This window comes from Gavialis gangeticus, unplaced genomic scaffold (assembly GCF_001723915.1).
Source record: "Gavialis gangeticus isolate Ggan-Ray unplaced genomic scaffold, GavGan_comp1, whole genome shotgun sequence".
In the NCBI taxonomy this organism is placed as follows: domain Eukaryota; kingdom Metazoa; phylum Chordata; order Crocodylia; family Gavialidae; genus Gavialis; species Gavialis gangeticus.
The window spans coordinates 24,566,625-24,578,062 of record NW_017729025.1 but is presented as its reverse complement, the minus strand read 5'-3'; the positions used below and the strand labels follow the sequence as shown (position 1 = coordinate 24,578,062).

The following is an 11,438-nucleotide window of genomic DNA, read 5'->3' as shown; positions in this document are numbered from 1 at the left end:
TCCATTCTAAGCCCACAACACAGCTGCAGGGCACAATGCCAGGGAATGCCAAGAACCACATTACGACTTCCCTACTGATAAACACAGTCAGTGCCCTGCCCCTGCCCTGGAAGGGGGCTTTGTGCCTGGCTGCAATATGCTCAGAAGATCTTAGGGAACACTCTACTAAAGAAGGCAGCTCCCTACCCCCTCCAAGGCCATGCCAGTTGATTGTGGGGAACAATTCCTACATCATCTAGGGGCAGGGGGAAGTTTTGCTGTGTTCCTGCTGAACCCAGGCATTAACCAAAAGGTAATGCAGCAGCCTGGAGAGCTGAGCACTGGAAGGCTTAAGGGTCCTTGTGTCCTTCCCCTTTTCCCCATTCACTGTAAATGAGTCACTTGAATCCTGGAATTCCCCCAGGGCATGCTCCCTCCCCTTCCCCAAAGCATGCTGAATTGTCAGGGCAGGAGTGAAAGTGAAAACCAGCAGTTCACACCCACAAGGTGAACAGACTGTTCAGCACTTGCAGGAGACCTTTGCCTGGGACTCGGTGTCTTACTTCCCCTTCCAAGCTGCTTCATTAAAACCGCCTGGAAAACAAAAAAATTAAACAAGAAGCAAGAAATAAAACAAGATGCCAAGGAGCTTGCAGTCTGGAGAAGAATCAGCAGCTAGTGTCTGAGGACAGCAAGACGATCCTGCTGCCAGCTCACTCAGGTGAGTGTCTCTGTGCCCGGCAGGAGGATCCTGCCATGTTCTCCAGCTAGTGCCAGAGCCCAGACGCCATAACATGGCAGAGGCGCCTGGTTACGGCACTCTGAGATGCTGCTCCCACATTACGCCATGTGGGACCATTGTGGCAATGTGGCCAGTAAGTCCTGCCCTTTGTCTTTCCTGCACCGGGCAGATTTCTACAGCTCTGCATCACCACACCTGCTGTGCCAGGACTGTCACTGGTGTCCCACAATCAGACCTGGCTTGATTGGAGGCTGGATCTGCAGCACCCCCAACAGAGAGATCCCTTGAAAGGATGGTGTCTTAGCCCTCCAACCCTCCTTCTCCCCCCACCCAAAGCTTTTTAATTTCCCCTCTTCTGGAATTTCCCCTCTCAATCCTTGCTTCCTTCCCCAGCTACTACGTGCAGGTAGTGACATACGCCACAACACGCTGCGGGGCTAGCCCTGAAGTCACCCCTCTACACATATCATTGTAGAAAACAGGGACCCCATCAGCATGCCTTTCATAGCTTATATACAGGAGGCTTTTGACAAAGTGTGAGAAGAAAAACAGGAACAGTCCTGAATAAAAATCGCCATTGCTTTATGCCTCAGGGAGGAACTGATTGTGCTAGAGATTTTAGAAACAGCCCCTGCTCCAAAGAGCTTGTCAGCCATGAAGCAATCACCCATGGAAAGGTAAAAGAGATAGAGAAGCCTGACTGCAGTCAGGCCTCAACATATAAAAGTAAAGTCTGAGGAGATAGGGCTGCAATTTGGAAGTGAATCGAAGTCACGGCAGTAAAATTATAACAAAATAGGAGAGGGGGTGGGATTAAGGGGAGGTTAAAATAGTAAAATCTCTGAGGTGATTCAGGGCTGGAGCTGAGCTGTGCATGCTCTATATTTTTACTGTGGTCAGCCTGGACAACCTGGTGTGAGGCACTGGGAGATACAGAATGAAAAGACGGCCCATGCTCCAAACAGCTGCCCAGTCTGAGACAAGAGATGACAGATGGATCCAGACAGACTGATGGAGAAGCGGGTACAGAAGGAAATCAAGTGACTGGCACCCTAGATCTCTCTCCCATCTTCCTGCCTATTGGGCCAGACTGAGTCCTTCCTTAGTGATCAAGACAAGGACTGGTTAAACAGTATTTCCATTCTTCCCTGGCTCCAGAGGAGAAGCTGCTTGTGACACCCTGTTAGGAGGCACCAGTTACTCATCCCAGCCCCTTGCATTGGCTCAGCTCTGCTGGCTGGTCCCTTTTGAAATGTGCATCATGGCTCCGTTTGCTTGTAGTGCAGAGCAGTGGCTAGGCTGAGTCTACTGGCCCATCTGGAGGATCACGCAGCAGGCTCTCACACTGTTAGATGCCAGGCAAGGTTACCCACTGTTATGCACACAGCTCAAATCGGCAGGCAAAAAATAAAGTGGCAACGCTCTCCCAAGCTCCACACGCAGAGCCCAACCCAGGAGGGAAGCCAGCTGGCCCTGCCACTCACCAACTGTACAGGTGTTCGAAGTGTGAACACCTGCTGCAGGCGCGGGCATGGATGGTCTTAGCTCCTCCGCAGGGGCAGAGCCTGAGCCAGAGCCAGACAGGCAGTGGCACGAGCCTCGGAGCCCTGCTCACACAAAGTCATCCAGAAACGCCCTTCCTAGCCCTCAACACTGTGCAGGAGCTTGCAAGTGTAATCCGCATGTCCTGCAGCGTGTCTGCGAGCAGCCTCCTCCACAGAGAGGAGCAGCAATGACTAGAACAAGGGCACAAATTGCTCGGTCCCATAGACACCAGCACTCTCAGGAGCCCAGCTTGGTTGGTGCAAAGGTTTGGGTACCTCGGTGGGATTATTTCCTCCATAACAGGGCTGAGGTGTGTTCTTTAGGCTTTATTTCTTCTCTCTATGCTTAGGGATACATGGGCCACAATGAAGTAGTGGTCCTTGCCTCAAAGTGATCTGCTTGCAGCACCCACGTGGAACGTCACTGCACAGTGTGCTGATCTCTGTAAAATGCTTGCTCCTCCCTTTCTCATAAGCTTTGGTCAGTTATGAACTAGTTAATCACTTAAATTATCATCACTGAGCGTCTGAGCTAACAGCCCCATCGAGATGACTCAGGTAGTTTCCTTCTCTCAGAACGAGTGCTTCAGGCTCTTTACAAACTCAGGCAAACATCTTTACAGTGGTCACAGTCAGGTCATGTGTGAAGTTCTCTTTGTAATCAGAAAGGTCGGAGAACTTTCCACTGGCTGGTGCCTTTGTTATGGTCCATGTCTCCCTAGGGTCTGCTATTTTGGTCTTCGGAGCATAGGCCACACTCTGTCCCCTTGTCTCAGAGGAAGTCCTGGAAGTGCATCGCAGGCTTTCCCTGCTTGTGAGCTCTTTCTCTGTGTGGAACTGCTGAAGCCAGAGGTATGGGGCAGAAAAGCCTGAAACACCCTCTTAATGGATAACCCAACCAGGCAAGAAAGGAGCAGTGTGGTAAATTGCTTCCAGTACAGAAGCTAGCATAGGGCAAGGGAGACACCTCAGCCTCCTGCTTTGTAAGTAGCAGCGCCACCATCCATGGGAAGGAGAGACTCTCACTATAGATCCTTTTTACCCAGCTAGCCAAGAAGAGACTTGTGGCCGCAGGGAGTTACCTAAACAGTACAAATTTGGCTTGTTTGCCAGGGGCAACTGGCAATGCCACCTGCAGGCAGGAAAACACACAATCAGACCTCCTAAGCGAAAGGCAGGTGGAAAGAAGTTGATCTCCAGGTGGTGCCTTTGGTACAGGGCCTATTCTAGGACAGCACAGTTTATATCCCTATCCCATGAGCAGAGCGGAGTCTAATGTTATGATTCAGCCCTTTACCAGGATGAGAAATTGCTGGGTGACAGAGCACACAAAATAGTGGCAACTGCTGCCTGCCCCAGAACTCCTCATATTTTAGCAATTGTGGAAACCTGTTTCTAGATGTCCCTAGTATAGACAAGGCTCACAAGAGGCTCTGGGATAAAGATCCATCTATGAGATGTTTCCAGGCTGACACTGGTCTATGTTTGGCTTCAAAGTGCTTTGAGACAGAGCGTGCAATGCGAACTTCCGCTGCATTGTGTAGCCCCTGCAGAACTGTAACCATGACAATTCGGAGCACAGAGCACACGGCACTTTGATTTCTGATGTCAGGAGCCGGAGGAGAAGTCTGAAGCTTTTCAAACTTGCTGCAGTCGGTGCGGTGTGATGTCTGGAACTGACTGTTCACGTTGTGAGCCAGGGCCCAGGGCTGAATGCCTTCAGATCTCACTGCCTAAGCAGAGCCGCTGCTGCCAAACCCCAAGGTGCGAGGTAGATGACCTGAAGTGTGACAGCCCACATCTGCCTTTTTGACCTGAACTCATTTAGACTCATCTAAGAAAGAAAGATATCTATGTAATACAGATATAGACAGCAGAGGTTTGGTGGGTCAGGGCACATACCCTCCTGAACACAGCTGTGCTTTGGGGTTTATGAGATGGCTACTAATTTAGTCAACACCAGGATCTGAAGCAGAGATATATAGCCCTGAAAGCAGGAGCCTATACAGTCAGTGCAGAAGAGCCAGTCTCTAGCAGGGGACAGTAGTGCACCACACACAAGCTGTAGCTTGGGGGCAGAGAGATGAATACCAAAATGTGTGGCCGAAGACTGACTCACGAGGGAGCAATATCCTAGCACAACCCAGTCCTACCCTGTGATTCTGTTGTTTTGTTTGTTTCAGTACTTCCCTTGTCCTTCTGAAAACTGATTATTGCCAAGATGGATGAAGATAAAAAAGAGACACCTGTGGCCAATGAAAAAAGGAAGTCTATTTCAAAGCCAGTGTCTCCACTAAAAGGCCCGGTGGATGAAAAAGCTGATTCCAGTTCTACAGTAAATGACTTGAACAGTCAGGGGGAGAAGAATGTAACAAGCCCTATAAAGGATTTTAAAAATGTGTTCACCTTGACGAGAGACACTTTTGGCAGCTTGAGAAAGAGCAAACACTTTTTACTGAAACGAAAGAACCCCAAAAGAAATGAAGAGGACTACCACCTGGAAGCCCCCTGCATGGAAGAGTGTGTGGAAGAGACTGAAGCTGAGCATGTTAAAAAAGAACCTCTCTCAGGTAAGCAGTGAAAATAAAAATCAGTGTAAAAGCATTGTCGGAGTTGTAATAACAGTCAAGCAAAGCAGAACCCAAGTACAATAGAGACTGTCCTGAGTACAGAAAGGTCTCATGTAAATGGCCAAGCACAGGGGAAAACTCACTCAGACACCAAAGGAGAGCCCAGAACAGGCTTTTCAGTGGCCATCTAAAGGCCCATCTGCACAGTGGTGGTGGCGTGGTCTGGCCAGACACCTCATCCACACACCACCCACCCACAGCCACACTCCAAAGCCAGAAATACACCAGCCAGGCCTTTTCAGGCCTCTTCACACCAGTGAAATCCATATCAACGAAGGTACATGCTTGTAGTGATGCAGTCCAAAGTTTGTCAACTGGCTGTGCTCAAATCTTGTCAATTGTGTCCATCTCCTTACCTAGATACATCAGTCATGACCAAAAGGACTATGATGATAATGCAGCCTGACCTCCTACAAATATGTGCTGTTGTATCTGACTGAGCCCCAAGAACTTGTGGTTGAATTAGAGCATCTATTTTAAGTCGTATCTAAACTGATAGCAGGGGTTGACCTGATAGCTGCTCTAAAGCCCATATCTGCTGACTATTAACTCTTTAACTCAGTTTCTGGGGGCAGGCCAGTCCCACCCTGGGAGCTTTGCTGAGCATCATGAGGTAAAGCCTGCTGCCACTTGCCTCCTGCCCTGCACTTTTCTGCACCTGGTTGAACTTGGCCAGGTGTGCAGGCTTCAAGGACTGACGGCAATCCCACAATTCCCTGATCCTGACTTCTGACCCTTTTGTATCACATTTCCTCTCTGTACTGCTATTAAATGGAGACAAGCCTGGGTAGAGAGACAAGTAGTTCATAAAAGGGTTCTTTCTTACAGATAAATATATTGGCAGTGGCTTTGGTGAGGGCTATTGGGAAAGGGAGTACGTGGCTGAAGGTTCAACCCTAACTATCAGAGTAGCCGTACCTTATGAAGGCATTCAATCTGGGTTTAAAGATTGCAAATGATGGAGACTACACCATGCACGCTGGCAAGCTGTTCAAAAGGTTAACTGCCCTTCAGTTGTCTGCTTTAAATACCCAGTTAGCAATTAGCCTTTGGCTGTTATATTAAAGAGTCATTTATTATCAGATATCTCTTTCCTGAATAGTACTTCTAAAGTGCAGTCAAGCTGCTTCTTAACTTTCTCCCTGATAAATGGACTACATTGAACTCATTTAGGTCTCTCATTGTAAGAACTTGTATACACAGGTTTTGTACCAATTGAACAAGAATCAGATTACAGTTAATGGGCGCAGTGCCTGGGGCAGGACTTCTGCAGCAGTATTTGAAATGAAAGTGGAAAATGTAATTGGGGTTAGCCCCTGTTTGGATTCTAATATGTGGGGCCTAACATGGCCCAAACTGTGCATCAGCCAATGCAATTTGGTTCAAATTGTTTGTACCAAGATGCCTTCACTTTGGCCTGGAGAGGTACAGAGCTGGCTGTGGGGTCCCTCCAGGTGCTTTTGGGATTGTTCTGCAAAGCCGCAGGGGACAGTAATTCCTCCGAGTGGGAGATGCTCATTTCTGACACCCGTGTGATGAGGAATATAGAGGAAGAGTTCTTGGATTTCCCCACCCCTCCCCAATGGAAAAGCCTGAGAATTCGTGTCAACGCTAACCAGTGTCCAGATTTATTTGAAACGTGGGACTGCACATCTTGTGGCATCTCTAGGCTGAATTCCCAGTACATGCCAGGGCTCCTGTGGTGCAGACAGAAATGCAGCTCCCCGCTGTAACTCAGAATGCTTTACAGGAAGTGTTCTGAGTTACAACAATCCGCCAAACCAAACAGAAGTTCACCGTTTGTTCCAGGGTGGACAGGAATCTAACTGCTAGCTGCAGCCTGTAGCAATGGCCTCTGCTGCCTGTGAGGTTGCAACGTTTTCAGAATGGGGGTGGAGGGAAAGGAAGAGAGGCTTGTTTTAGGGGTTCCCCAGCTGATGCTGAAGGGTGGGGTGGGTGAAATGGAGCCCGCCATCTTGAGGGAGGCTCCAGTACACCCACCCCACCCTCCAGTAGGGGCTTAAAAACACCCAGACTGAACTCCCTTCACTCTCTTTCACCCCTCCCATTCTAAAAACAGATGAAGGCTGGCAGGCAATGCAGACAGATGTTACAGATGATGCTCTGTTTTGAAACATCTTCATCTGAGCCCTCATGCAATGAGGGGTCAGGTTTTCACACAGTTAGCCATTTTTGAAGTTGTTTGCAGCCATGCACTTGTGTTTGATCATGGCTATAGACTGCTTTCTGTGGCCAGATTGGGTGATAATTGTCACTTCTGTCTGTGCCCCTGAATTCCTCCATTCTACACTACAGCTTTCTCTCAATTTCAGGAGCCCTGTGCATCTCCCCCTAATCTTCCTTTGCCAGGGTTCAGTGTGCCCCAACCTCCTCGTCTGCCATGGCAGGAACTCTGTGTTGCCATCCCTTTTCTTCTTCCCAAGCTCACCAAATCCTCGCACCAGGGACTCAGCCTTTTCCTCCTGCTTGGGGCTCTGTGTATCCTGTGCCCTATAATAGGGTTCTCCATTCCCACCTACCCCCTTACCAGGGTCCTGTAAATTCCCCTTTGCCTCCTGCTCCCTCAAACATCATTTTTTATCTAGGGGGTAAGCCATGCAGGGTGCCCACATGACCAGCTTTGCTGGGAGGACTAGTAGAGGTAGAGTATTATACAGCTGGAAGGCAGTCATTAGGGCAAAGGACAGATGTTACTCATAAACCGGTTTAAGTGATCAGAAACCAGTTTAAATCTGTAACAGAACAGCTGTTCAGTGCACATAAACCAGTCTGAAAACCAGTTTGAGATATACCTGGTTGAATGTACTATCAGACTTAACTGATTTGGCTCAAACCCATTTATGCAATGTCTGTCCCAGACCCTTTGCTGGTTTAAGATAAACCAGACTCCCCCAGCATCCCAGCATGTTCTCTGGGCTGGGTGGGGCTATCTGCTCCACAGCAGGGCTGGCCCCTCCCCTCTGCTCTCTGGCTGGAGCTCCAGCAGAAACTGCAGGCACAGCAGGGTCTGCCTGGCTTCCCCCTCCCCTACTCCACCCCCTGGCTGCTTGCTGCTGAAGCAGGGATCCCCCGTCCCTCCCATCTCCCACAGTATGGACAACAGCCCCACAAACCCTAGGCATGTGGTATGATAGCTAATGTCGAGAAGTGCCTGTGTGTGTCTCCAATTTCACTGAGACTGGAAAACAGAACAGTGACTGCTTAGGGTTTTTTGGAGCTAATCAACAGGTCAGCTGTTAAGCTGCTTAAGAAGAATTTGAACTAATGAAGAGAGGCTATTGTTTTGCTAATGAGGTGATAAACACTGTTATCAGGTCCCTGCTGGCTTGTTCACCTGTCAGTTTGCTGCAGACAGTATAAAGAAGCAGGGAGAGGGAGATTGGAAAGCTCTGTATCATCAACAGATGCATGCACTGCACACCCTGCCTTGCCTCAGAGTGCTAGCAGGAGGCTGGGGTCTGGCAATACTCCTGCCCCTTGAGTAGCCAGCAGGGAAAAACCTGGGACTGTGCAGGCAAGGTGGGGGTTTACACCCCTCCCTAATCAGAGTATCCTGCGAGGGCCTGACCCCACCCCCCCCACTCCTCAGCTCAGCCCTGTGGAAGGGAAGGGAAGGCTGCTCTAGTGCCCCCTGGCTTTTAGCTGGAGCCACTGCAGGCATGTACCAGAATTTCCTCAGTCCAGAAAGAATGACTTTCCGGTTACAAACCAGTTCAGCCTAGCCAGGTTAGACTAACGTGCAAAGATTGAATTAACTCAGGCTCAGGCTTTTTGAACATCTGTCCCTAGCCTAGAGGTATAACTAGTGGGGTTTGTACCCTGTGACCCTTACAGACAGGTGGGGGGTGCCTCTGAGTGTCAGAGGGGAAGAGGTGCTGAGCATGGGGTTTGCCTGTCCCAGTTCTCACTGCAACAACAACACATCATGTGCCCTGGGCTGCTGCTACTCCTGCAACAGCAAAAGTGCAGGACTGCCTGGGGACCTCCCTGCTCATGATCAATGTGAAATCCATGCAGCCAGACTGGTTCTCAGTAGCCACTCACCAGTGACACCACTTTGCTTTGACATACACAACAAAAGCAGCCAGCCAGAAGGCTACTTCAGCAGACAGAAGCCTGTGCAGCCAAATTCAAGTTCAGGCCCAAATCAGAAGAGGGGCACAACTATAGGGTCTCATGTCTGCCTGGAGCCCCAGCTTGTCCAGTATCTGATGCATTCCCCTCTGGGTGCCAATTAAACTTTCCAAGATTCCTTCTCCTGTGAAGGGTATTATTTGGAAACAAGCTTTTTGGAGAGAGATGGAAACAGTACATTAGTGAGTTCCTTATAACCACATTTCTCCTTGCTATCAAACACGAGTTAGGCAGATTAAAGGTGATCTGTTGCATATGTGCAGTTGGAATACTTCTATGCACACAGGAGGCACTTGAGAGCTGAGTCAGTCCTGCAGCCCTTACTCACACAAACCTGAATCCTGTGGTATTTTGCTGTTGTCATAAACATATTCAATGTCTAACCTTAATTTAAAATCTGCTTCCTTCTCCCCTGTCACATTCTTTCTGTAGTAATGGAAATAAATGAACTTATTCAGGAAAAGCAGCTTTTAAAGGCCTTTCAAAGCATCAAATATTTGGAAGATGAAATTGTGACTGAAATGGATGGCAAGGATTCTGATGACAAGTCCACAGAATTTTCCAGGAAAGTCAAAGATGTGGATTTGCTTTACAATTCCATTGCTAATAAAATCAAGTCCATCGTGAAGGACACACTGGACCATCCCAGTATAGAGGAAAAGCTACTGACTTCGCTGGTGGAGCTAATCTCTGATGAAGAAAAAGCTCATGCTAGGGCAGAGGGGACAGAATCTCCTGAGTCACCCTCCCTTGGCATGCCCAGGAAGTGGAGAGAGGTGTGGAAGGACTCTGTCAAAGAGAGTGCAGAAGGGCGCATCCTTCAGGTGCCCATGACACCTGAGAAGGACAAGGATTCTTGGCTTGCTGTCCATTTAGGGTTCCTCAGAAAAAATGTTAAGGAGGATTTATTGAAAATCAAGTGCTCAGTACAAAAATGCTACCCAGAGGACTATAAAGTATGTGACACGTACGTGGAGTGCTTCCACAATGCCATTTCTTCACACCTGCAAGGGCTCTTGCAGAGACACTTGGAATTCAATGAACTTTACGCATTGCTTGATTGGGTTGCTAACATGTACCGCAGGTAAGCTACTATTAGTTGTACCAGCTCAGTCTCCTACAAATAATCACTTGGCTCTGAAACACTGCAGGGTGCTTTTAAAGCATTAAGTTATTTTTGGTTTCCCATGCGAGTAAGACTGATGCAATCACTTGGAGTGCAGAGGAATGTTCTAATCTGATAACTGCGAAGACAAAGGTTTAGGGGTAAAAGCGCTTGCCACATGTCTACTGTATACTTGAGTTGCCATGCTTCTCTGTAACTCACTGACCTGCTGTGCTCATATACCACTTAGTTCCACTTTCAAATGTCATATTTCAGCTCTAACAAATCTCAATTTCCCCCATACGGAAATAGTTTACAAAGTACAGCATCTGTTAAGAGAGCTTTTGGGGCATAGTAAGCAGCCGGTGGAACTGCCTTCTTTACTCCTTTTTCAATTAGGTTGGAAACAATCCACGCTACTTCTCTTCCCCACTGGTCACTATCTGAGCCTTGGTAGGCACTTCTACGTGTGATACTAGTGCAATGCAATTAACTCTGGTACAGTTTGCACTGGTGTTTATTGCTCCTGGGCACCACGTCTACAGGTTCATCTAGGACTGCAGCATGTTCAGCCGGGTCAGAGCAGCCCCAGCTGGCAGGGGGCCCTGGAGGTCAGCCTGCTAGCCCGGGGCTGCTCCAACCCAGCCCAACATGCTGCTGAGGGGCTGGCTGGGGCACAAGTGTGCTTTAGTGAGGGGCTATTCAGCGGGCAGCCCCCACACTTTTTTTTTCATAGATTCATAGACAGGGCTGGAAGGGACCTTGGAAGATCATTGAGTGCAGCCGCCTGCCCTAGGGGCAGTAAGTCAGCAGGGATCATAGGATCCCAGCATGATAAACATCCAAATGTCTCTTGAAGGCATTCAGAGTGGGTGCTTGAACCATCTCCAGCAGCAGTCTATTCCAAACCTTGGGGGCTTGGACAGTAAAGAAGTTCTTCCTTATGTCCAACCTGAAATGGTCATGAAGGAGTTTGTGACCATTCGACCTTGTCATTTCTTTCTGGACTTCAGCAAGGCCTTTGACACCGTCTCTCACCCCATCCTAGTTAAAAAACTAGGTGACTGTGGCATCGATGCCTACACAGTCAGATGGACTGCAGATTGGCTGAGGGGTCGCACTCAGAGGGTGGTGGTGGATGGGTCATATTCGACCTGGGGCGAGGTGGGTAGCGGAGTCCCCCAGGGCTCGGTCCTGGGGCCTGCGCTGTTCAATTTCTTCATCAGCGATCTGGATGAAGGGGTGGAAAGTAACCTGTTTAAATTCGCTGATGACACCAAAAT

The 11,438-nt window shown here is 48.8% G+C and overlaps 1 protein-coding gene across 3 annotated transcripts in view; it reads left to right on the top strand.

Annotated features, from left to right (window-relative positions):
- Window positions 1-466: 466 nt before the first annotated feature.
- The window catches only part of EXOC3L4 (exocyst complex component 3 like 4), a 65,855-nt gene continuing 54,883 nt past the window's right edge, over window positions 467-11,438 (top strand). Inside the window, exons 1-5 of one of the 3 annotated variants that reach the window (XM_019518526.1) lie at window positions 467-700; window positions 1,622-1,903; window positions 3,878-4,036; window positions 4,449-4,835; window positions 9,483-10,134. In XM_019518526.1, the coding sequence (XP_019374071.1) occupies window positions 4,487-4,835; window positions 9,483-10,134 (1,001 nt within the window). In that variant the 5' untranslated portion in view covers window positions 467-700; window positions 1,622-1,903; window positions 3,878-4,036; window positions 4,449-4,486. The remainder of the gene's footprint in view (window positions 701-1,621; window positions 1,904-3,877; window positions 4,037-4,448; window positions 4,836-9,482; window positions 10,135-11,438) is intronic. The other 2 variants (XM_019518525.1, XM_019518524.1) reach the window with 2 other exon arrangements.